At 41.5% G+C, this 27,137-nt stretch overlaps 1 protein-coding gene across 1 annotated transcript; it reads left to right on the forward strand.

Annotated features, from left to right (window-relative positions):
- The first annotated feature begins 1,595 nt into the window (after positions 1-1,595).
- Positions 1,596-26,824, forward strand: LOC116318447 (aldehyde dehydrogenase, mitochondrial-like). Its single transcript, XM_031737449.2, has 13 exons — positions 1,596-1,797; positions 4,217-4,321; positions 7,884-8,024; positions 9,143-9,222; positions 9,409-9,520; positions 10,629-10,757; positions 12,236-12,349; positions 21,411-21,513; positions 21,781-21,965; positions 22,058-22,222; positions 23,050-23,207; positions 23,575-23,689; positions 26,474-26,824. Exons 1-13 carry the CDS (start codon positions 1,681-1,683, stop codon positions 26,504-26,506), a joined length of 1,557 nt encoding a protein of 518 aa, XP_031593309.1. The 5' UTR covers positions 1,596-1,680; the 3' UTR covers positions 26,507-26,824.
- Positions 26,825-27,137: the final 313 nt, after the last annotated feature.

The raw sequence follows: 27,137 nt of genomic DNA on the forward strand, positions 1-27,137 counted from the left end.
GTTCCTTCCTGTGCTTCTCATTCTCCAGTTTTCCTTTGGCATTTGGAAATCTGGTGTCCTCTCCTTTCATCGTCTCATGTTTCCTTTACTTCATAAAGTGCTGGAAAAATAACTGTATATCCCATTATATGAACCCTGTAGTTTTTAAACAAAGGTCAGACAGAAATCTTGTGTGAGATATAATTACATTTTTTTAGTTTACACTCAAAGCTGTTCCAGTTAAATTAAGTCAAAATTAGACTTTTGATTTTTAATACAGCACAATAATAAAATAACTAAGTTGCTTAGACTACCCCTCCCGATTTCACCTGGATGATCAGCTAATCCTGTGGATATTGGACTTTTTGACCAACAGGGCAGAAAGTTCGGGTCAACAACTCTCTTTCTGGTCTCCGTTCCACCTCCACTGGCTCCCCCCAGGGCTGTGTGCTCTCCCCCCTGCTCTTCATCCTCTACACCGATGACTGCACATCCACACTGCCCAACTGTCACCTGGTGAAATATGCTGACGACACAGTTCTCCTGTTGTAGCTGTCAGGCCCCTCACAACACCACGGGCCTGCTCTTCAGGAGTTTGTAGAGCAGTGTGACAGCTCCAAACTTGAACTGAACGTGAGCAAAACCAAAGAGATGGTGGTGACCTTCTCCAGTAGGCAGAGGGATCTGGCTGCTTCAGTCACCACCACCATCCATGGGAAGCCAGTGGAGGTAGTTGAGGAGTACAAATACCTGGGAACCATCTTTGACAACCTCCTGAAATTCTCTGCTAACACAGAGGAGATTCTCAGGAGGTGCCACCAACGGCTATATCTCCCTAGGAAACTCAACTCCTTTGGAGTCAGCACACCCATCATGATGACTTTCTACTATGCCTTCCTGGAAAGCATCATGACCTTCTCCATCACCTGCTGGTTCCACTCTCTCAGCCTTCAGAACAGGAACAGACTGCAGCACACTGCATCAGTGGGCTCTAAAATCATTGGCCTGCCTGTCAGAACTCTGGCACAGGTTTTCAGCCAACAGGCCCTTAGACAGGCAGCCAAAATCATCCATGACCCCTCTCACATTCTTCACCCCGCATTTCAATGGCTCCCCTCTGGGCGACGCCTCCGCTGCATTTCCTGCAGGACTGAGAGGAGGAGAGCCACCTTTGTCCCCAAAGCCACTCTGCTTTTTAACTCCAGCCGATAAGAACATTTCCCGCACCCATAAACATAAACTACTCTATGATCTTTATGTAATGGCGTGAGCCCATCAGAGATCTGGTGGGTGTGAAAGACACCACGGGTGATCCTCCAGCATGACTAAGATTCACAAACAGACTGAAGTTTTGGTTCAACATGACCTGATCGATGTCTGAGCCTACAAACTCAGAGGAAAGTGTTCATAGGGGTCAATACAAAAAGCAGTTTTCACAGACTTCTACAGGACCGGAAGTCTTTTTGCAGCAGTCGCTAACTGGCTGTCTTCTGGTAGAGCGCAGGCTGAAGGCTCTTTTGCTTTTCCTTTACTTTTCCCACCCTCGTATGTCTTAATCCGTTTCCACGTGACAGGGCGTCACGAAAGTGGGCGGCCCTGGTGGTGCTGCTCAGCCCCCGCCGCTGCGACCTCCACCCACATCTCCCGTGTTTGCGCACACTCGTTTGCAGGTCGCTGTCTCGGTGTTCAGCAGCAGGAATCATGCTTCGCGCTGTGCTTTCTCGGAGCCTTCCAACAGTAAGACGACTGCCGGTCTGTCACTACTCTGCAGCCGCCATCCCAGCACCCAGCACCCAGCCGGAGGTCCACTACAACAAGGTAGAGTCGCTCCAGCGGTTGTTGCTGCGCTGACGAGATGTTGGATGTTAGCCAACTGCGTAATCAACAAGTGCGCGCACAGTGTGACAGGAACGCTATTAAAGCGCTATAAAAGTGTATAAACTGTGTCGTGCTGTGCCGTGCCGTGCCGTGCCGTGCTGTGCTTCCAGGGCAGCCTGCATGCGGAGCTATGATCGGAGGGACGAGCTGCTCACAGAGCAAACAGTGAAGCAGCAACAGGTCACACTCAGCTTTCACTTGGAGCTTATATAACTGAGCGCTGCACCACGCTGACTCTGAGTCCGTGGGATTTCACAACATGATCGTTGATGAAGATTTAATCTCTGCAGGACAGAAACAGCCAGTATGGGACATCTCATATTTGTTATGATTATCGTTTCTCCAGAATTTGCGATAATAACTTGTTGTGAAAACTCACTCTTCACTCAGCTGAGCTCTTCTCCCTCAAATCCTCTTTAGAAACTGAGACCTCCTTCTGCGTGGTGTACTGTGACTGAGCTCACAGTCAAAAGGAGTCCTCTCTTTAAATGTTGTCCTTGTGCTCATTGAGACTCTCTCTGATGATCCAGAGGTCAGACATGTTTCTTGTATCAGAATGGTCCCTGTAACCTTTAAATTAAATCAAAGAGAAGAAGATGAAATCAATGATATATTCTTATTAACAGGAAAGGTAGGCAACTAAGGCCCGTAAGGTAACATTACTTGTAACTTGTCTTTTGCCTTATAACACAATGCTCAGGCCTGTTACACGGGTCATTGGCTGATTCAGTACAAAGCACAGCTGCAGCTGTCGATTATTTTAGTAAACAAGTATTATATCAAATATTTCATCGATTAATCAGATAAGAAACACTTTTGTCTTAGTAATGAGCAATACTAAATATTCCACTGTTTTTCACAATAAAAGCCTGCTCCTAACTATTGGTTTCCATTTTAGAAACTGCAATGTTTTAATAGTTCAACTGCCAAACAAACAAACAAAAAACTGAACTTTTTAAATATTTTATGAAGAAGAATTTTCTTGAATGCAAATAAACAATCTCCATTACAGTAATTTCAAATCAAATACACAAACTCAAAGTGCTTTACACAGAGGTTTACTGGCCCAAATGCATTTTTATTGGTCTGCAGAAAAAACACTTTTATTTATTTTTTATTTATTTTTTAAAAAAGTATTAATAAAATATTTCAGTTTAATTCTCTTGAAATCTAAAACACAACTTTACAAAAGTTGATAAATGTGGTGTAGTACACCCCATGCCCCCATGTAGGCTCCCCCCTGCTTGCTGTATCACTGCGATAGAAAGTGACGGCTGCTGTCAGCCTTCAGCGAGCAGCTGCCTGGTTTGAACACGGTGTCAGATTAAGATTTCTCTGTAGATTTTATTTTAATGTCTGTTTTCTCTCTATGTGTCAAACAAACGTCGGAGGATTGGAGCACGTGCTCCTAATGGATCCATATGAACTCTGACATCATCATCATCATCAATGCTGCTGTTGTGTTATCGGTCTGTTTGTTGAACTTAATGTTGTCATACTTTTTATTCACATGCCTGCTCCTAGTCGTTATCGTTTTCTGATCGAAATTGCGATTTCAGGCAACGCGATCATGGATGGCCAGCCTCTGTAGTGTTGTTCATTCATTTATTTTACACACACATTGTCTCTCTATCGTCCTGCCAAGCTCACCAATCAGAAGCTACTGGAGAGGTTGCGTTAACCAATCAAGATTAACCAGCCGCTTTGAAATGTTTACATGTTCAGCGGAACCAGAAGCGCAGTTTGAGATTTAATCCCCAAGAAAAGCAGCACGTCGGTAATTTGGGAGTATTCCGGGTTTGAGGCTGCAGACGTGCACCAGAAACAGGCTTCAACATCCAGCGGAAACAACCAGCTCGTACCGACGCTTGAACAATCACCGCAGGCATTTGTGTTCAGCTCTGTATGACACGAGCAGCTGAAGACATCGGGAGATAACGAATGCCATAACACGCTACACTGCCAGGGACGTGCTGTCTGTTAACACGGTCACTAAATACAAACCTCCAGTGTCACTGTTTCTATTAGACACCAGTAAATAACAGTTCTGACTTTATGTAAGCTCTTTAAGAACACAATAAAAAGTCAAGCATGAAAACAAAATTCATTTTTAAAAATCACAGAAGTGGAAGTTCCTCCTTATTCTGCTACAAGGAAAATGTCTTCATTGACTTCATATGCAAATAGATATTCAGGTCTGACAGAAGTTTGCAAGACTTTTGTCTTTATTTCGTTAAAAAAATCTATTGGCTGTCTTGAAATCAGTGTTTTACGGTCATTACAGGAAATGGTATTGAGTGCCTTATTTTATCAGAGTCGCTGCACTCGTAATGATGTACTGACCTTTTTAATGTTTCAGCTCTTTATCAACAATGAGTGGCAGGATGCAGTGAGTGGGAAAACGTTTCCTACGATAAATCCAGCAAGTGGTGAAGTCATCTGTCAGGTTGCAGAAGCTGATGAGGTAAGAGTCTGTAAAGGTAAAAACACAAACATGTCCTGCAGTTTGGTTGTTAACCATCTAAAGTCTACATTCTTCTACTAACCCATAACCTGTGAGACTGTTACTGTAGCAAAGTGATGTGTCTGTGTGTAACCAGATGTAGAATACATTTGTGAGTGGACACTAAAAATACAGACAAGTTACCCGTTGCAGTCAGCTGCCTTTTTGCCCAGCTGTTTTTAAGTGATGAACCTTTGACTTACACTGTCTTTCAGGGTTCATCAACCCTCAGCTCAGACTTACAGGCTCAGGCTGTACCATCACCAGTACTCAGCAATTTAACTGTGACACTGAGCAGCTGGTTAGTGCTGGCTGTACTGTTGAAAGGCAGGCTCAGATGGACAGACCATAATGAATTTACCATATGCTTACTGTAGGTACATGTTTATGTGTGTTCATATGTAGCTAGTATTGGAGCTTTGTAAAAACCAAAATGATATGTGTAACTGGGAGCAGCAGTGATTGCTGATCAACCAGATGAAGAGCAAACTCTCAGATCCAGGCAGAAAGGACCTAACTGAAGCAGATGACTAAAAAAACATACATTATAATAGTCTGAAGCATAGCTACAGTTGCGTGTCAGAAGGCCGTGTGACTTGTAGCTGATGACTTGTCTGTATTTTTTAAACTTTTAGGCTTTTCTGTGATTAAAATCAGTACATGCTTACAGATATGCAGAAATCCAGAAAGTATTCACAGCGCTTCACTTGTTCCACTGAGTGCAAAAAGTCTGCTTGAAATACTTGCACATTTATTTAAAATGAAAAACAGGAATATAATAGAAGTATTCACGGCCTTTATCACGAGACTCAAGCTTGAGCTCAGGTGCTTTCTGTTTCCACTGATCATCTGTCAGATGTTTCGACAATGATTTGATTGGAGTTCACAGGACGCTGGACTTTCCTAGGCCTGACCGTCCAGCCAATCTGAACAATAGAAGTGTCTCAGTCAGTGAGGTGACCAAGAATGTGATGGTCGCTCTGACAGAGCACCAGTGTTGCTAACTGGAGAGAGGTGAATCATCTAGAAAGAGCCATTTCTACAGCACTCCCCCAGCCACATGGAAGCCACTCCTCAGTAAAAGTCACGCAACAGAAACAAAAATCTCCGGTCTGATGAAACAAAGATTGAACTCTTTGGCCTGAATGCTAACATCTTGTTAAAGACGTCTGCTAGGACATCAGTCAGCTGGTCAGCACAGACTCTGAGCACACGTCCAGGTGTATTGTCCGGTCCAGCAGCTTTGTGTGGGTCGGCCCTAGCGAGAGTCCTTCTCACACTGGCTGCAGTCAGGGACAGCACTTGGTTGTCTGGCGAGGGGATGGTTTTCCGTGCTGGCTCGTTGTTTGCCACCTTCGCCTCTTTAACATGCATGCAGACTGGTACACTACTCAGGGTTAAGGATTTTGTTGAATTTAAAATAAAATTCTATTCTTGTTCTTATGAAATAACACATCCCATCCATGTAAACTTATTTTATCATACAGTGTTCATAGTTTTCAGTCATGTGACTTAGTTGCTACCCTGGTGGATAAAACATTACTCCATTATGACAGCCAGTACTGGACAGTGAGTAGTACTACTTGGATCCTGTATCCATGAAGGAAACGTTAAGATATGAAGAGAAACTAGTAATTTTGGGGGCTTGTGGTCCATAATTTGTCCCAGCAGCTTTATAAAAATCCCTGAAAGTGGTCACATCTCTGCCAGAGCTCCACTGCTCAGATCCAATTGTAAGAAACCCAAGAATACATGTCAGTCTCTACAGATGTCAGTTAGCATGTTAAATATTAAAGTTCATGGCAGTGCATTTAGAAAAAGGGCTCGTCTGGAAGGCTTTCCAGGAGAAACCCTCTTCTCTGATAAAAAAAGAACATGGCAGCATGGATGAGGTTTGCAAAGTTGCATCTGAACAAACAAACAAGCTGCTGAGTCATGGGGTGTGCTTATGACTTTACATTTATGTGTACATTTGACATGGTTCCCTGAAAACTTATGTCTGATCATCTACTTCCAAATAAGTTGATTATCTGGTTAACAGTGTTACATCCTCACGGCATACCTGTTTGGATACTATGGTCCTCTGGAAAGAGAGCCTAAAATCAGAAGTACTTGACTCCCTGCTCAAAAACACTCCTTAAAGCAAATTTCCTGTAAGGTTGAGAGGAAATGGCATCTCACTCGTTTAGATTATCAGTTAGCCTGGAACGGAGTTTATTGTTGTAAAAAGAAGCCCTCTGTAAATATAGGACATCTTACTATTCACCACTTATTGAAAAAAAAAAGAGTAACCCCAGGTTTGTCTTCAGCACTGTATCCAGGCAGAGTCAGAGTCGAGCTGTGGTGAGCGGAGTATTCATTTAATCTTAATTAGAAACAACTTCACAAATTTCTTCACAAATACAATTTTAACAATTGGAGAAAAAATATTCATAACCATCTCACAGACATGTCATTACTTACAGCTACTTTCAATACTATTGATCTTTAAATAGAGTCTCTCTTTCATTGATCCTCCTGAGTTAGCGTCAATAATCACTTCCTCCAAACGTGTCTATTAGATCCCATTTCTTCAAAGAAGCTGCTGTTAATTAATGTTGCTTAAATTTGATCAGTCTGTCTCTATGAATGGGGTATGTACAACATGCCTTCATTTAATTAAACCGTTACTGATTGCATAAAGCACGAATGAAAACCAGCACAAGAAAGTGATCGCCACGGTGATTCTGCTGTAGAAGTGTGATCAGGTAGGATGGGAGGCTACAGCCCAACTGCTCATCTGCTTGTTACCTGTTGAAGTTGAGGGTCAGGGTGCTTTGGTCGCCATTCACGCAGCTTTGACTCTGGCTTCTTGGCTAGCTTAGAGTTAGTATGCTGTCTTAGCAGATGCTTGCAAAGAACTGAAGTTGTGTTGGCAGCACAGTGTGGTTGTTTCTGTCCTGGAACCTGTTTATCTCGTCCTCTTCTGCAATAGAAGTAAATGTCCATATCCCTGCTCTAAACTGCGTCGCTATTTTTGTCCTCTGACACGCAGTCTGAATCAGCTGATGTGGGTCTTGGTCCTGTCTTACTCCCCACACTCCCACCCATGGCTGCCCCTCCCTGAGCCTGGTTCTGCCAAAAGTTTGCTCAAAGGGGGTCGTTTGATGGTTGTTGTTTCTGTGTGTTATTGTGGGGTCTTTACTTTACAACATAAAGCGTCCTGAGACTTTTGTTGTTGTGATTTGGCACTATATGAATATGTATTAGTCTCAATTTTGTCTTTTCTATTTGATTGTAAATGTTTTTTCTTTTGTTATGGATATTTACAGTATCATATGAATATTGACCGATCAATCAAAAGAGGACTGGTGAATTATACTTTGTACCTTAATTGAAGGTCTTTGGTTATTGACCACAGTTTGAATGCACATGAATTCCTTCATTTGACTTTTCTTAGCCCTAACCAGTGTCTGATGCTGTATTACTTTATAAACACCTCCTAACTAACTGCTCAGCTAATCCTGCACTGCTGTCTTTCCAGGCAGATGTGGAGAAGGCAGTGAAAGCAGCAAGTAATGCCTTCAGGTTGGGATCGCCATGGCGACGGATGGATGCCTCTCATCGTGGCTTGCTGCTGAACAGACTGGCTGATGCTATAGAGAGAGATGCTGCCTACCTCGCTGTGAGTGATTGTTAATGGCTAAAACTCTAAAAGCAGCTTTTCTTTTACTTCTCTGTGTTCATCGTTACCACAGTCATGTGAAAAAGTATCTGATGGAAATATTTGGCTTTTTCTGAGATAATCATGCATGAGCAGACTTTTTAAAATATATCCTTTGGCATTTTGCAGCTTTATTTGATAGACACAGTGAAGAAAGTACAGGAAAGCGGGGGCAGAGCGAGAAGGGGCCGTGGGCCGGCCGCCGTCAGCCGTATGGCATGTGGCCGCCCGCTCAGCGCGCTGAGCTAAACCGGCGACCGCACGAGCAGACATTTAATCCTCTTTGATACATTACCTATATTTGCAATCATAAAAATTTCAATGTTCTTGTGAGAAGAGCTGGTAGCACCTTGATCTTCAGAAATAACTTTTAGACGTCTTCCAGATCTTGGGACTGCTTTTTCTGTCACTTCGAACGTAGCACACACTTGCATTGATTACATCCACTGCTATGCTGTGTTAGTGTCAGGCATCATAATGAGAGGATTTAAAGACCTGTCGTTCTGAATGAAGTTTGTGAATGCCTGTGACTCAACCCTGTCCAAACTAATCGAAATAAATGATCGGATTACTGGGAGAGTATTCTACAAGCCAGTGTGACAACAGTTTCTCTCCAACCATCTGGCCACGAGAGCAAAGTCTATGTTCTTTATTTTTCACTTCAGTTATGAAAAAGTGTCATTTTTTTCTGTGCACTCTCATTTCTGAAATACTTCCTTAAAAAGCCCATGTTCCCATGGGAAATTAGACTTTTTCACAGGACTGTTTTATCGTTTACTGTGATCTGTTTAGTTGTTTTGATTCCATTTTTTTGTTTAGACAGAACTTCAGCTGTGTTTGGTTCAAGGGAACCAAAGTTACTCACATTCATCAGGGTTTGATGATTCACTGTGGACCTTAGATAACATTGCTGTTATCTACAGCCTCTCCCTGCAGCCTGTAAAGATAGCGCAAACACAGCATTAGTCATTGTTCCTTTATTAAGTAAGACATTTGCAGTACATGGAGCCACATGATGTTGTACTTTTGTTATTTCAATGTTTTTTATACCACATGAAACTGTTGTGTTGTTTCCACAGGAGCTTGAGACCCTTGACAATGGGAAGCCCTATGCTGTGGCCTATGCAGTGGATCTGCCCACAGTGGTGAAATGTCTCAGGTAACAAATACACAACAAAGTTTTAGAGCATTTCAAAGCGTCACTGGCCTCAGTGAAGCAGAACATTTCTGAAATGATGTTACAAAGTGCAATCTTGTCACAGCATTTCCTTGTTATTTCTTACTGAAGCATTCAGCTGCCTTCTTACCCAACCCCACAGTGTTTAAATCCACTTTTATTGTGTAGATATTATGCAGGCTGGGCCGACAAATGGGAGGGAAAGACCATCCCCATCGATGGAGATTATTTCTGCTACACTAGACATGAACCCGTTGGAGTTTGTGGGCAGATCATACCGGTAAGGAAGTAGGCAGGAAGAAGAAAGTTAAAGAAGAAAAATGCTTCACTTATTCTCTTTACACCTGCAGAGTGAAGGCGTGATTGCAGAATCACCTGTGACCTCTGTGTACATACAGTACGGCATGAAATGAATGTCTCAGCGGGCATGTGAAATGCTAAGTTAATGACAGCATTATTAAGAGACGAAGGAGCAAGTATCACCTGTTTGGAAGGGTTACCATGGCAACGTGTCTTAGGTTTAAAAAGTTGCATCTGAAAAAACTTCAAGACTTGCCTGAAGAAAAGTCCAATGATGTGAGATACTGATGAAATAATTTTCTGTATCACTTTAAGTTATTGCTGATAAAACAGCTTCTGCACTTGGTTCGTCACATTTTGGGGGTGTTGTGCAGAATGATGTGCACCAACATACATGAAGAGTTTCAAAACCTGAAAAGGAACAGGTCATTTTTGTATTCCGTCCTGATAAGAACAATCTGAGCGCTGGCAGAGGGTGTGCTACTTTTTTACATGATTGTATGTTTGTAACAGCTTTTGCTACAGAATTGTAATAAAGTAAATGTCACCTGGTTATCCTGTGATTGAAAGACACAAAGTAGATTGTAATTTATCCTCAGCTGAGCTCTACATATACGCACACCGATCCATGTTTTATTTATAATCTGCCCTTTCCAGGCTGTAGTTGCTGCTAGGTCACAGACTGCTGTTTGGCTCTGTTTGGTCGTTCTGACAGTCTGGACAGCAGACAGTCCAGCTCCTCTCTCTCCCAGGTCCCAGCATGCTACTGAAATAGGGGAGGCCTGCCAGCCCCCCCGGCACTCCCGCCTGAACCCAGTGTACCACCCCTCCCCTGCAGCTGAGCCACAGACCACGCTACGCCAGATATAGCTATACAGATATAAAGCATTATTGGATATTAATACTGAAACAACAGTTACTGCACTGGTTCATGGCCATTTAAAGCTTGCAAAGTCCATATAATAGTAGTAGAAACGGTATGGATGATTTCCTTTGTCACAGAAGCGTTAATAGAAGCAGGATGTGGATATTTTATAGGTGAAGTGTCACCTTATCTTTACTTAGGATTGTCTCCTTTCCTCCTGCAGTGGAACTTCCCTCTGCTGATGCAGGCGTGGAAACTTGGTCCTGCACTAGCAACTGGTAACACTGTGGTGATGAAGGTCGCAGAGCAGACGCCGCTCACTGCGCTTTATGTAGCCAGCCTAATCAAAGAGGTATGTTTCAGTTTGTAATCCCAAAGTATTAGTCATCAGAAATGTAGTACAGAGGAACGTCGACGTCAGTATTTCAGTCTTTTTCTTTGTTATGAACTTAAATTGTGAAATCTTGTTACATAATGTAGAGGAATGTGTTGTTGTAAAATCAAAAGAGGTCCTCAAAATATCCATAAATATTTGTGTGCGTCTTAACCTGGTCTGAGCCCGGGAACACTGCAACATAGACCTCGTCACCCAGCCACCTCCTCTGGGGGACAGCAGGTGCTCCAAAGCCAGCACAGAGATGCAGCGCTGCAAACAACCCCACTGCAAGCTGTGTGCTGTAGCTTGATGAAACCAAAGGAATCGCATCATAAGCAAAAAGCAGAGATAAGATCCTGGGCTCGCTGAACCTGAAGCCCTCTGCCCCCTGGCTGTTGCCTTGAAATTCAAATCAAATCAAAATTTATTTCTATAGCACATAATAATACAACAAAGTTGCCCAAAGTACTTCACAGTCGGTCAGAGCAATAGCATAAGACAGAATAAAAAAGAAACAGTTAAAAGGAGGGCAGGAAACAATATGAACAATATGGGTAAAAAAACCAACATAACTAGCCACAAAATAACAAACTAGTTTGAATCAAAAGCCAGACTAAAATAATACGTTTTAAGGCGCAATTTAAAGGACTGGATGGACTCGGAGGAACGAATATAAGGAGGGAGGTCATTCCAGAGTCTGGGTGCTACGACAGCAAAGGCCCGATAACCTCTGGACTTCAGACGAGACCTCGGTTGTGTCAGGAGCATTTGATTGGAAGATCTAAGTGCCTTATTAGGGATATACAAATGGAGGAGTTCGCATAGGTAGCTGGGAGCCAAATTGTTTAAAATTTTAAAGGTAAGCAAAAGAATTTTGAAATTGATACGATATTCAACAGGGAGCCAGTGTAGGTTGGCTAAAACTGGTGTGATGTGGGCATCATTTCTAGTACCAGTTAAGAGACACGCAGCTGCGTTTTGATCTAACTGGAGCCGGTGAAGAGAGGAAGATGGGAGGCCCGAGTAGAGGGAATTACAGTAGTCTAATTTGGAAGTGATAAGAGTGTGAATAAGCTTTTCACGGTCCTTCAAAGGGAGGTACGGCTTTCCTTTAGATACCTGACCCAGCTGGTAGAAACAGTTTTTTTACCACAGAGGAGATCTGTTTCTCGAGTTTGAAAGAGCTGTCCAGGAAAACACCAAGGTTTCTACATACTGCTGCTGCATTTTGGTTTCAGTTTTGGGAGATAAATAATGACATGGTTTAACACATTGTGTATTGTTATTCATCTGAAGTTGTATTTAAATCGTATAGGACCTGGTAAGGACTACATGATTTAAAAAAATGTCCTGATGTGTTAAATTTTAGAATTGAAAGAGAGAGTAATGTATTTTTCATGTGACTGTATGCACAAAAAAAGCCAGGTTTTACTAAGCTTTGGTTCTGTTTCCAGGTGGGTTTTCCTGAAGGTGTTGTGAACATCCTGCCTGGGATGGGACCAACAGCTGGTGCTGCCATTGCAAGGCACATGGATGTCGACAAGGTGGCTTTTACTGGATCCACAGAGGTATGACAGTTAATGCCTTTTGTGCCATGAGTTGTTGGTTGGACAGTAACATGCTGTATGTTTGCTAAAACTGATAAATAATTACTGGCATGGCCAAAAGAACGAGCGGCAGAAATGAGCTTCCTCTGAAGGGTGGCTGGCCTCTCCCTCAGAGATAGGGTGAGGAGTTCAGCCAATCCAGGAGGAGTTCAGAGTAGAGCTGCTGCTCCTCCACATCGAAAGGAGCCAGTTGAGGTTATTCAGGCATCTGATAAAGATGCCTCCTGGGCGCCTCCTGAGTGAGGTGTTCTGGGCATGTCCCACCGGGAGGAGGGCCCGGGGCAGACCTAGGATTATATCTCTCAGCTGGCCTGGGAAGGCCTTGGTGATCCCCTGGATAAGGTGGAGCTGGGGAGAGAGGGGTCTGGGTTTCCTTCCTTAGGCTGCTGCCCCCGCGACCCAGCCCCAGATAAGCGGAAGAAGCTGGATGGAGGGAATTATTGGCATGAGGGGCCAGAAAACTAAAAACAAGTCAAAAAATTCAAACCCTCTTATTCTGCACCAGCTGTCGAGCTATGTGATTGAAGCCAAACATGACATGGAGCAGAAAGTGACCCAACAATGTGCTGCAGGCCGGCTTTTAGTTTAGTTTGTTTCTGCAGCAACATAAAAAGGAGAGGTTTAAATGAGTGCACCACAGAATCATAATGCTGAACCTCTCTATAAAACACTGATATACATAATTAGAAGACATGAGTCTTCTAGAGTGCAAGCTTCACTCTTAGTTTGTGAAACATTAAAGCATAAAACAATTATTCCATTGTTCTTACACAAACGCTAAAAATGAAATATTTGCTGGGTCCTGTCAGAGAGAGGTGCATTTTAGATGGACTGCAAATGGACAGTTCAGGCAGAGAGCATTCAGACTGCATAACAAATGAACATGTGTGTAAATGCCAGGAACACGTGGAGCTCTGTTCTAAATATTTCAGGTGATATAAAACGATGAAAATAAGGTCAAAAGCTGCTGTAGGAGAGGAAACCGAAGCTTTGCCATTGTGTGTACAACTATTGGTAATCCTCATCATTTACACTCATTTTCCAAATGATTTAGCAGTCGTAGCAGCAGTGATCACACGCAGCACACTTTCTGCATTACCTGATCAGACAGCATTCAGCCTCAAAGTTTTGTCCCCTGAAAGGGAGAATGCAACCGCAGACACATGTCCTGCAAAAACACACTGCAGTAGTCAGTTAGTTACAGGTGCAAAAACTCCATTTGATGACAGGTAGGGAGAATCAGCCCATTTAAACTGGTCTTAATGAGGGACCATGCAAACCACAGACTACAGCTGTAAAAGGCTGATGGGATGCTGCGAGCGGGCACGTGGTGTGGACACCCACATCTGTGGATGAGAGAACTCGAGAATGAAGCAACGTGGGATTGAGATTAACACTAGGGCAGCAATTATTGATGAAGAATTTTTTTAATGAGCAATAATAAAATATTCAAAAGAGGAAAAAAAACGCAGGTCTTTGAAACCAAGCTGCTCCTGGGTTTCCATTTCAGACATTACAATGTTTAATGGTTTAAATGAGCATCTGTCACATCTGTCAGCGCCTCACAGTTCTACTAGTTCATGTACATTTTTATTGGTCTGTAAAAAACCCTTTTATTTGTATATCTTACAAAAGCCTTGACCTTTGGTCTGCTCCACCACCAACAGTAAAGTTTTTACTGGGAAAAACATGTTCTTTGTCTCTCCCTGAGGTCAATGTGTCGGTAACAGCTCCAGCTCTTTGCTCTTTGCTGTGCAGACTCTAAACTGTAACAACATCATCACTGCTGCTGTTGTGTCACGAGTCTGCTTGGGCTTAATGTTGTCATACTTTATATTCACACGCTGCTCGTAGATACATTTCTATTGCTCCTCTATTTTTAGTCGGAAATGTGGTTAAACATCATCATCATCATATGACCGCTCCTAGGCCTGAATGTAGAAACCAGGCAAAATTTATGGGAAACTATGTCGGAAAATTGCCCGTTGTAGTGGCCTGAAGCCTTTCCCGGCTTTCTTAAGACTGCTGATGAATAAATAAATAAACACATTAATAACATGATTAGTAAATTACGTTATGTAGATGTCTTAATGATAGTTTTACTAATAATTTGTGGATAATATTTGTTTTTGACTCTCCTTCCACACTCTGAAAAATGTCAAACAACACTACTACTACTAAATGGTAAATGGCCTGTATTTGTATAGCGCTTTACTAGTCCCTAAGGACCCCAAAGCGCTTTACACATTCAGTCATCCACCCAATCACACACTGGTGATGGCAGCTACATTGTAGCCACAGCTGCCCTGGGGCGCACTGACAGAGGCACCCCAGGGCCATTGTGTGTACTACTACTACTGATGATAATAATAATGATGATAATAATAATAATACTAATAATAATATCATCATCATCATCATCAAGGGGCGATTGTGGCTCAAGAGTTGGCAGTTTGTCTTGTAATCAGAAGGTTGCCGGTTCGAGCCCCGGCTCGGACAGTCTCAGTCGTTGTGTCCTTGGGCAAGACACTTCACCCGTTACCTACTGGTGGTGGTCAGAGGGCCCGGTGGCGCCAGTGTCCGGCAGCCTCGCCTCTGTCAGTGCGCCCCAGGGTGGCTGTGGCTGAAATGTAGCTGCCATCACCAGTGTGCGAATGGGTGGATGACTGGATGTGTAAAGCGCTTTGGGGTCCTTAGGGACTAGTAAAGTGCTATACAAATACAGGCCATTTACCATTTAATAATAATCATAATGAGGCCTGACTGTCAAATGTGGGTTCTTTTGTCACAGTGTAATAAACACTGATAAATAAGACAAATGACAAATAAACTCAAATATTGTGTCTATGCCTGGTTGTGATTTTAACACAGTACATGTTCTTCTGTGGAGGAATCACTGACACAAAGTATTTACAGAACATTATTATAAAATTATTCCTCTTCTTTGTGTTTCGCTGAACTTTATGACAATGTTAAAATGAGGAATTTTTGCTTTTGCTTGTCGTTCACCATCATTTGCATCACATTGAAACTATTACTGCTATTACTATTATTTTTATTACTGTTGAAATCCCAAAAGTATGCAGTCTGGAATACATTACTGAAGCTGGTGTTAAGACATCTACAGACTTTGGGATATCATGTTGAATTTATAATAAAGTATAACTTAAAAATGTGGAGAAGTCACTTCCACTTGATGGAATGATCTAAAAAGTCAGAATATACCTATGTATAAGCAACAAACTTATATACAACTATTTACACAAAATGCAGCTAATGCCTCAGGCAATGTTTGTGCAACTATTTAAAACTATTTACAGAAAACTCTGATTCAAAATTCATCATTTCCTCTGGGAAGCGTTCTGATTCTGTGCTGTGTTGATCTGGTGGTGCTCTGATCTCTGATCCTGATCCCTTTGAGTATTACCCAGCAGGCAATGCAGAGTTTACATGGAGCTGATGGGTGAGGGGACTCACCTAATTCTGCAGTAGCTTTACCAGCCACACCTGTTCCAGCAGCTCCCCTCCACATCTGAACCAAAGAGTAAAACAGTGAAATGTGGATTATTAAATATTAGGTCTCTCTCCTCCAAGTCTCTGTTAGTACATGACTTAATAATTGATCAACAAATCGATTTACTCTGCCTTACAGAAACCTGGTTGCAGCAGGATGAGTATGTTAGTTTAAATGAATCAACACCCCGAGTCATTCTAACTACCAGAAACCTCGAAGCATTCGAGGGGGCGGTGTGGCAGCAATTTTTCACACCAGCCTATTAATCAACCAAAGACCCAGACAGACTTTTAATTCATTTGAAAGCCTGATGCTTAGCCTCGTCCACCCCAGCTGTAAAACTCAGAAACCAGTCTTACTTGTTATCATCTATGTCCACCTGGGCCTTACACAGAGTTTCTCTCTGATTTCTCAGACTTTTTATCTGATTTAGTGCTCAGCTCAGATTGTGGGTGATTTTAACATCCATGTAGATGCTAAAAATGACAGCCTCAACATGGCATTTAATCTGTTATTAGACTCAACTGGCTTCTCTCAAAATGTAAAAGAACCCACCCACCACTTTAATCACACTCTAGATCTTGTTTTAACATATGGCATAGAAACTGAACATTTAACAGTGTTTCCTGAAAACCCTCTGCTGTCTGATCATTTCCTGATAACAGTTACATTTACAATAATTGATTACACAGCAGCTGGGCGATATAAGATTTTTCATATCACGATATGTTTTTTTCATTTCAGGCGATAACGATATATATCACGATATAAGCCAAATAACTATATTTGTAAGATTTAAATGTGCTGTTGCTCACAATTAAAATGTGAAATAATTAGCAGCTTGTTTTAATTAAAATATTTATTTCCCATAATAAGTTCAACAGGGTAGATGTACTTAAGGAACATGAGACTTCAGTTTCAGATAAATAAAGGCAAATATTGCAAACTACACAAAAGGCAGCCGCTAAAGTGTTTAAGTTTCAAAACAGAAAAAACAAACAGACTAAATTGTCAATTCCACTTAGAAACAAAATATTAATTCTAAAAATAAATCTTAGGTCGTTTTACAGAAGAACAGACAAAATTGACTAACTTTTGTCAATATCAAATAAACTGAGAACTAAAAGGAAATTCTCAATCTCTCCTTGTTGTATAGCTTAGCTTTTCAAACAGTTTTAACAGTGACTTTAGTCTGACAAAAGCCGAATGACAAATTAGCGCTTTCAGTCAGAGATTGAGCATGCACCGCTTTATTGTATTTCAGACTTGCTTTTCGGCACAATTTACAGTGCGGCGCTACTCTGTTTTTGTCAGACTTGAAATAGCTGAAATACCTTCACACTACGGAACTTCTGTGGCCCTTCCGTTCGACAAGCTCTCCAGCATTGGAACCATCATCTGTTCTTTCTTGGTAACCTTCGCTCACGCTCTCGGTTGATTTTTTCTCTAGTCGGCAAACTCCTTTCCTTCATTACCGGGCTGCACGGCTGCAAAAACAAATACACAAGTGCACCTTGGCGCTTGTGCTGTACGTAACAAGTCACGTGACGTGACGCTGCGGCTGTGATTGGTTCGGCTCTGCGCTACTTAATTTGGATTGGCTGTTCTTTTTCTTTTTTTAAGAGGACAAGAGAGATGAGGCCTATCGCAATAGTTTAATTTTTCTATTGAGAAAAAGTTATTTCGCAATACATATCGTTATCGTTTTATCGCCCAGCTCTAGTGGAGAGTAGACTTTATCACAGTAGATGTCTTTCTGAAAGTGCTGTAACTAAGTTTAAGAATATAATCCACCCACTGTTATCATCTTCAATGCTCTGTACCAACATAGAGCAGAGCAGCTATCTGAACGCTACTCCAACAGAGGTCGATTATCTTGTTAATAATTTTACCTCCTCACTACGCATGCGACTCTGGATACTGTAGCTCCTGTGAAAACTAAGGCCTCAAATCAGAAGTACCTGACTCCGTGGTATAATTCTCAAACACGTAGCCTAAAGCAGATAACTCGTAAGCTGGAGAGGAAATGGCGTGTCACAAATTTAGAGGATCATCATTTAGCCTGGAGAAATAGTTTGCTGCTTTATAAGAAAGCCCTCCATAAAGCCAGAACATCTTACTATTCGTCACTGATTGAAGAAAATAAGAACAACCCCAGGTTTCTCTTCAGCACTGTAGCCAGGCTGACAAACAGTCAGAGCTCTACTGAGCCAACAATCCCTTTAACGTTAACTAGTAATGACTTCATGAACTTCTTCACAAATAAAATTTTTATCATTAGAGAAAAATTACCAATAATCATCCCACAGATGTAATATTATCTACAGCTACTTTTAGTACCATCAATGTTAAGTTAGACTCTTTTTCTCCAATTGATCTTTCTGAGTTAACTTCAATAATTAAAACCAAACGTGTCTTTTAGACCCCATTCCTACAAAACTGCTCAAAGAAGTCCTGCCATTAATTAATGCTTCAATCTTAAATATGATCAACCTATCTCTAATAATCGGCTATGTACCACAGGCCTTCAAGCTGGCTGTAGTTAAACCTTTACTTAAAAAGCATCTCTAGACCCAGCTGTCTTAGCTCAGCAGTCCCCAACCCCGGGCCATGGACCGGTACTGGTCCATGAGTCATTTGGTACCGGCCGCGAGAGTTGAGACTCTGGTGTGAAATGTATGGTTTTAGGGTTTTTATCGTTTTTTAGCGTTATTTTGTTTTCCTGGGTCTTTTCACGTGTGTTATGAATAAATCTTCTTTTTATAGGTACCGGTACTAGTTTTATTTTGTTGTATTTATCAACACCTTCCGGTCCATGAAAATATTGTTGTCAAACAGTCCTGAGGCAAAAAGGTTCATCTGTCAGCTAATTATAGGCCAATATTCCAACCTTCCTTTCATATCAAACATCCTTGAAAGAGTAGTTGTCAAACAGCTAACAGATCAACATTTGAAGAGTTTCAGTCAGGTTTCAGAGCTCATCACAGCACAGAAACAGCTTTAGTGAAGGTTACAAATGATCTTCTTATGGCCTCTGACAGTGGACTCATCTCTGTGCTTGTCCTGCTAGACCTCAGTGCAGCGTTCGATACTGTTGATCATAATATCCTATTAGAGCGATTAGAACATGCTGTAGGTATTACAGGTACTGTGCTGCAGTGGTTTGTATCATATCTATCTAATAGACTCCAATTTGTGCATGTAAATGGAGAGTCCTCTTCACACACTAAAGTCAATTATGGTGTTCCACAGGGTTCAGTGCTAGGACCAATTCTGTTTACATTATACATGCTTCCCTTAGGCAGCATCATTAGAAGACATAGCATACATTTTCACTGCTATGCAGATGACACCCAGCTCTATCTGTCCATGAAGCCAGGTATCACAGACCAATTAGTTAAACTGCAGGAATGTCTTAAAGACATAAAGACCTGGATGGCCGCTAACTTTCTGCTTCTTAATTCAGATCAAACTGAGGTTATTGTATTGTTTCTCTCATTCAGGATTATGCATAATGTTGGGTTGGCCACACATTTCTTATTCTTCACATTCATACAGCCACACACAGACAAAGCTGGATCATGTCTGTGCACACAAAATCTGCATAATAGAATCATTTTCACTACTCAAACTGCATTTTTCATTCAATATTTTAATCAAACTTATATTTTGAATAATCTTATAATATAATAATAATAATAATAATAATAATCTTAATAATCTTTTTTTCAAATAAAGAGGGTTTACTACTAGCAAATATGGATTTACTCAAAGCTCACAGCTGGTAGCAGCAGTTCTAAGTAGCTGTATCTGTATTCCATGGGAAATATTCTCTGCTAACTAGCATTTTACAGGAGGTAGAGCCTCTCGTCAGGAGCCAGAAATTGTATTGGGAGAGCAGCCTGTTATGCTTGACAGAGACATGGCTGACAAACATCATTACCGACTCTGTGATGAGTTTTAGTGGCTTCAGAATTAGCAGACAGAGCCAGAGTGAGTGGTAAGCAGTAGGGCTGGGTATCGTCACTGATTTCTAGAATCGATTCGATCCACGATTCGATTCAATTTGAATCGGGGAAATTTTGCCTCAGACAGTCAGAAATATTATAATTCAGATCATGCATCAGTACATTTCCATATTTTCATATCTATAAAAAGAAATCTGACACTTGTGAGACTTTATCAAAGGTGTGAGTATCACAGCAGATGCCTTTGTGTCAAAGTAGCTGAGGATAAAACACAGAAAAACATGAAGGCGACTTTCCTGTCCTGGGATTTTATAAAAATATTCTGCAGTCGATCAAAAACGAAAGAAAACCATTAATCAACATATGAACGTTACCTGATGCTGCTGAAGTGAAGCAGAGCAAAGTTACAGAGGTTTTATTAGAGACACGGCTGAGCGTTTTGCAATTTTGCATAATTTGAACAGGTTTACATTGAACAGCAGAAATGAGGCTTTGTTTTCAGAAGTAAGTAAAAGAAAAAAAACAGCGGCCGACAGCGCTGTAAACAACGGTAGACCTGTGCGTAACAAGCAAGCGAATAATGCAGAAAACAGATTTTTAGACAGGAAACTGTTCTTGAAGTACTGAGAGAGATAAAAGCCTGCAGCTTCAGAATCAGCGCAAAAAGGGTGTAAACATAAAGCGCGGACCCGCCGAAACATCAGAATCAGCAGCTGTCGGCTTTCAGCCCCGACCGTGTCCGTGCCGTCGGGTGAGAAAGGCGACATCTCACTGATTCTGATCCGCGGGTCCGCGCTTTGTGTTTACGTCTTTGTGCAGAATCCGTGTTCCTGCTCTCATTTACTGTTTTAGCTGTTTGGTGGTTGTTGAAATTTTGTGAGGTTTCACCTGAGATTCTGGCATTTCGGGCAAAATAAATTTATATTAAAAGATCGATTCAGGATTTTAATGAGTCCATATCACGTTATCCAAGCCAGAATCAATTTTAATCGATAAATCGATAATCAAAACCCACCCCTAGTAATCGATCACTGACCAGATATGCAACAAGGGCACTGAGCTGTTGGTGACTGGCTGTATTACCTACCAAGGGAGGTACTTGAGTTGATGGCCTGAAGAGGGATAGCACCAGGATGTCATGTGGCGATGTGAAGCAGGCAGGATGAGGAACAAAAATGCAGACTCATAGGCAGGACTTCACTCAAACACAGCTTTGTTGATGGAGTGCCAGAAATACAAAGCTAGACTTGGATACACAGGAAAACGAAACTGTTTCATTTGGTCATTTTTTAAAGTATTGTTTAGATGTTTCTGTGATATTCTAGAATAGAATAGTCCTTTATTGTCATCGTACATATACTCCACGCTAACTCAAAGCAGCCTACACAATACATTACCTGCTTTATGTGCAAAGACATGCATCCATACTGTGGATGGATGCCTGGTGAATTTTAATGCTAACATCATAATTAGCAGTGTTGAATAGCAATCATCAAAAAGCAAAGGTATCACTGTCTCTGCCTTTCCTTCTGTCTGTCAGGTGGGTCATCTAATCCAACAGGCTTCAGGCAGCAGCAACCTGAAGAAAGTCACTTTGGAGCTGGGAGGAAAGAGCCCCAACATCATCCTGTCTGATGCTGACAGTACGTCCTCTGACTTACTTTGCAGTACACACTGTATATAGTATGTTTAGAAATCTGAATCCTATTGTTGACACTTTTCCCATCTTTGTGTAAACTTTGTTCAGGCCTTATTAGGACTGAGCAGTTGGATACATAAAAGTCTTCTCCTGCTTTGTGGCAGTGATTGCTATATTGTTACAGCTGGACAGTCTAAGAATCTTAGTGTTGCTTCTGTTTTAAGATTGTCTCCAGTGAATGTAAAGTTTTTCTGTTTCTTCCCTGATTCAGTGGAGTACGCTGTGGAGCAGTCCCACTTTGCTCTGTTTTTCAACCAAGGCCAGTGTTGCTGTGCTGGCTCTCGAACGTATGTCCAAGCTGATGTCTACGATGAGTTTGTGGAGCGCAGTGTGGAGCGAGCCAAGAAACGAGTTGTAGGAGATCCTTTTGACCTAAAGACAGAGCAGGGACCTCAGGTACACATATATAAAGTCTGTGTTGCTCTCAGAGTCGAGTACTTTGCACCGTCACAAACAATCGATGCCCTTTCTTCCAATAAACTCTCCAGATAGATCAGGAGCAATTCAACAAGATTCTGGGGTACATCAGCAGTGGCAAGAGAGAAGGAGCCAAGCTGATGTGTGGAGGAGGAATAGCTGCAGACAGAGGATACTTCATCCAGCCTACTGTGTTTGGAGATGTCCAGGACAACATGACCATTGCCAGAGAGGAGGTAGGATAGTTCTGTAAATAACCATTGTAACTGTTTTATATCAGTGTACTCTAGTAGTCCAGACAAAATCATGTAGACCTACACTGTGAGGACAAACACACTGACCCACACCACTTAATTTGCAACAGGGCTTAGGCTGCTGCGAATTTCCCATGATGCACCGAGTGTTTCTTTTTCACTCAGCATGTGTTTATACACCACTTTGGATTTAATCCTTTGTTATTATTCACGTCTGTCTCTCTTCCACAGCATGTCTTTATCCTGTCTTCCTTCTCTCACCCCAACCAATCACAGCAGATGGCCCCGCCCCTCCCTGAGCCTGGTTCTGCCGGAGGTTTCTTCCTGTTAAAAGGGAGTTTTTCCTTCCCACTGTCGCCAAAGTGCTTGCTCATAGGGGGTCATCTGAGATTTCGCTGTTATCTTTGTATCATTGTAGGGTCTACCTTACAATATAAAGCACCTTGAGGCGACTGTTGTTGTGATCTGACTGGATTATTTACATAAATAGACTCTAATTGAATTGGATTGAATTCAGGTGTCAGTCTGTTGCCACTGGTGCAGTCTGGCTTCGCAAACATCTGAGGATCATTGTCGAGTGCTCACAGGATTAAAGTGTGGTACCATTGCAAAGCTCCAGACGTGGCTGCTGAGAGCGTAAAAGTTGCCTTCCTGGGGCTTTTACATCGTGCAATTAGCTCAGTCATGGATCCATCTTTGTTAGTGTTTCCTTTCAGATACTGAACACACGCACACACCTGGTAATTTCTTACTGTTGATGTTTCTAAATTACTTTTTTGCTTTCGTGTCTCTCTTGTTTTGACTTGCAGATTTTTGGTCCAGTGATGCAAATCTTGAAGTTTAAGACCCTCGAGGAGGTAGTGACAAGAGCCAATGACACAAAGTATGGGCTTGCAGCCGCCGTGTTTACTAAGGACATCGATAAAGCCAACTATGTGTCCAGTGGACTTCGTGCTGGCACAGTCTGGTAAGGAGAGATTAATAGGATCACTAATGTGCAAACCTTCACAGAGGAGGGAAAAGTTGTGTGTTTGAGTGTGTGCACTGAGAGCCTGTCAGAGTACGGCTTTTCATTTCTCACCTCTTGGATGGACTCTCGAACTCTCTGTCCTGAAATATGAGGGGGAATACTGACTCTCCTAATAAGGTCAGGTTTTTCAGTTATCTGTGTAGCTGCACTTTATTTTCCAAACACCTACAAATCCAGCTGCTGAAGGACATCACACAGCAATGCGTCATCACTGTTTGGATGTCCACAATATGTTGCTGTAGCTCAATATTCATTCAGTCTATCTTTAACATCAGTGTTTGTTCCTGTGTGTGTTCTTTTGCAGGATTAATTGCTATGACGTGTTTGGGGCTCAGGCTCCGTTTGGAGGCTACAAGGCTTCAGGTGTCGGCAGAGAGCTGGGCCAGTACGGCTTGGACAACTATACAGAAGTTAAAACGGTAAACACTGCTGCCATTTGGTGCTTACAGGCTTTGAACAGGTGGCTCCGTGTCAGCATGTATGCGTGCCCAAAATCTCATATCTTTAAGCTGGGAATCGTAGGTGAGGTTATCATTAGCTTTTGCCTTTATTCTGAGCCTTAGAGCACATGTGTCAAACTCAAGGCCTGCCAGCCAAATGTGGCCCGCCACATCATTTTATGTGACCTGCGAGTGATTGTGCAAGATTGTCTTAAAATAAGTTTACTGTATGCTGCTTAAAAGCACACAGTGACCGTAAACTACATCTCCCACAATGCATGTCAATTATTTGAACCTCAGTGCCCCCAGGACCAGGGGTGAGAGGCAGAAGATAAAAGGAATAAAAGACACACAGATATATGCAGTTGTAAACAAGTTATACCTGCTGTAAGGTGCAATATAAAGGATGCAGGTGTGATGTAATTAGCAAGTTATCAGTGCAGTATAAGGTGCCGTGTAATCAGTGGTGTAGTGCACACTGAGTAAGAGGTAGGGACCAGAGGTAGGAATGTTGGTTGCATCATACTATAATAAATATGGTTTATAAATAGAGAGAATGTTATTTATAACTACGGTATAAAAATGTCCATCTAGTTTATCGTGATGTCCTGCCACGTGTGGTATCCACAGAAACGTCAGAGTCTCAGCTAAAAGCTCGTCAAACCATTTCAGCGACCAACAAAAAGCCAAAACGGCAAACGATTAAAGAGCAGGTAAACAGATTCCGTAAAAAACATGTAAACACAAAGCGTGGATCCCACGCACAGGACAAGCCCACTGGGTGCAGGAAGCCGACATCTCACATCGTCACCCTCCAACCAAAATTCACTGAACCAGCAGCAAAAGAAGACCACAACACTACACATCTGAAAAACATTGAATTCCCTCTTACTTTGGATGCCACCACGATAAAATCGCACAGCTCTATCTGTCAGTGTGCTTCGAGACCAGGTTCCCATCAAAAATCTGTTTTCTGCCTTGTTTGTTTGCTTATTACACACCAGTCTACCGTTGTGTACAGTGCTGTCAGCTGCAGTTTTTCCCCCCAAAAATGACAAAAAAGACAAATTTCTGCTATTTAGTACCAAAAAATTCAACTTGCAAAATGCTTAATTATGTCTCTAATAAAACCTCTGCAACTACTATAGAAATCTGTTCTTTATGACTACAACAAACTACAACAGCCAAAAAATGGGCAGTCTGAGCAATGAGCTAACAGAACTACTTCTATACATGCACCTTACAGCATATGTAACTTGTATTTTATACATTTAGTTCTTCCAATTAAGTCCAAAGAGTCAAGCTGACAGATTTCTTTCTTTTTCACAGCAGTTTTTTCTTTATTATGTAGAAAAACGGTTAAATATGTCCAGCTGTTTAAGATCAAAGTGAGCTATGGCTTAGAGGCTGATACAGGAGGGAGAGCGTGTGAGTCTCAGGAAATAGATATTGCGATTTCGGTTCAATTCATGATTTTCTTCAAAGCTTTAGCACAAAATTCACAGCGTACAGTAACATTGATGAAAACTAAAGTGGTTTCAAATGTATTTATTAATAAGAAACACGCATGTACATTCTTTAAAGTTTTTGACCAATAACAGTTCTTACAAATGAAGAACCGTTTTTGACTGTCTTAACCTAAAAAAGTAGCGCAAAAAATCCTTTATAATGTGAAGTTACAGTTAAGTAAAATACTAAAAAAAATCATATTTGGTGACCCTGTTAGCAGACACCATGTCACAGTGTGTTATGGCACCTCCTAACTGTCTTTTGGTTCTGCTAAATAAATAACACTACAGATCCTGGGTCAGTCAGGAGCGCTGCAAAAAACTGCAGCTTTGGCCGTCACATGATCGATCTGTCTGAAATCGCAGTTTTGATCAGAAAACGATCGATCGTTCAACCGTCTGTGATTACAGAGGAAAGGCTTGGCCTTGGATATCTTAAACTCGGTCTTCTAATCAGGGTCGTAATATCAGCCGAGCGTTTAATTAGGCTCAGTTATTATTAGTTGTTATTATGCAGTATGTTAGAAAGGATTTAAGTTATATAAAACAGATTGTTGTCAAACCCATAAAGAATAATTTTATTGTGTTCAATCAGCCTGAGTTACTAATATTTGTGTCAAAGATTTGATAACTGGGAATAATGTTTCTGCACCATGTACAAAAACATGAGATAACAGAGTCATCCTTTAATATTATATATAATATTAGGTCACAGTATGGATGGGACTTTTTGAAAACACTTAGTGCAGCGATGCGCTCCTCAAACACGACTCTGATATTTGCAGACGACACAAACGTAGTGGATTTTATACCAAACAATGAGAGGAGATCCAGCACTTCTCCCTGTTTGTTGAACAATCTGCTGCTTAACATCAGCAAGACCAAGGAGGTCACAGTCGACTCCAGGAGGCCAGAGCACCCACCTCTCCTCATCCGAGGGCAGTGAGGGGATAACATCAAATTCCCAGGCCTCCACAAAGCCTCTTCTTCCTCAGGAAACTGAAACATTCAGTCGCTGTACTCTCGAGACTTCTGCCTTTATGTTTTTGATTTTTTTGCCCTTTTTTAAAATCTTATTTATGTATTTATTTATCTTTTGTTTTCTTTATCACCAAGGGCATCACAGTACTTTATTGTAGCGTTTTAGTAAAATAATGACAATAAATGAATGAATAAATGTAAATATGTGATGTACCCCGTGATGCAGTGTACATTAGACATTTCTTACATGCTGAAACCCTGCTCGTGCTTTCAGGTGACCATCAAGGTACCGCAAAAGAACTCTTAGACGTGTGCAGTGAGACGGGACGACAGCTGACTGAAAAAGATGCTGAGAAACTGCCCTCTGGTACACAAACAGTGCAAACCTGCTGAAGCGAGGTGGAATCTGTGCTGTGGATTCAAAAAAATCATCTACCCACGTAAAAGTTGATCTCAGTGAAATATGTTAGTGAATGGAATCACCAAACTCGATTACAGCATTCAGTCATGGCTAAGATCAAATACTAGAATCAGAATTTGATCGTATTACTGCAATTGTATGTAAAGACCAAGGTCTGTGGACTTTTCTCTCATTTTTCATAATAAATTGATTTGAGTCACTCTGCTTTATGTGTGTATGTACAAACTCACAGACGACCAATTACACTGTTAAAAAATGAAAAGAACACATTTTAATCCGTGTAGCATCAATCAGATAAACATCTGTGTAGAGGTGAGTGTTAAATAGTTTCAGCTGCTTTGCTGTTAATGAAATTAACAACAGGTGCAACAATGAGACAAACTCTAAAGCAGGAGCGGTTTAACAGGACACTCATGTTTTTCTCTGCTCATCTTTTTAACTTTTTTTAAAACTAGTTCTGAATTTGGCTCAGGCCTGTTTCTCTACTGGTATGACTGCTTCAGCTCTAGCTCTGGTT

Source organism: Oreochromis aureus, linkage group 11, assembly GCF_013358895.1.
Source record: "Oreochromis aureus strain Israel breed Guangdong linkage group 11, ZZ_aureus, whole genome shotgun sequence".
In the NCBI taxonomy this organism is placed as follows: domain Eukaryota; kingdom Metazoa; phylum Chordata; class Actinopteri; order Cichliformes; family Cichlidae; genus Oreochromis; species Oreochromis aureus.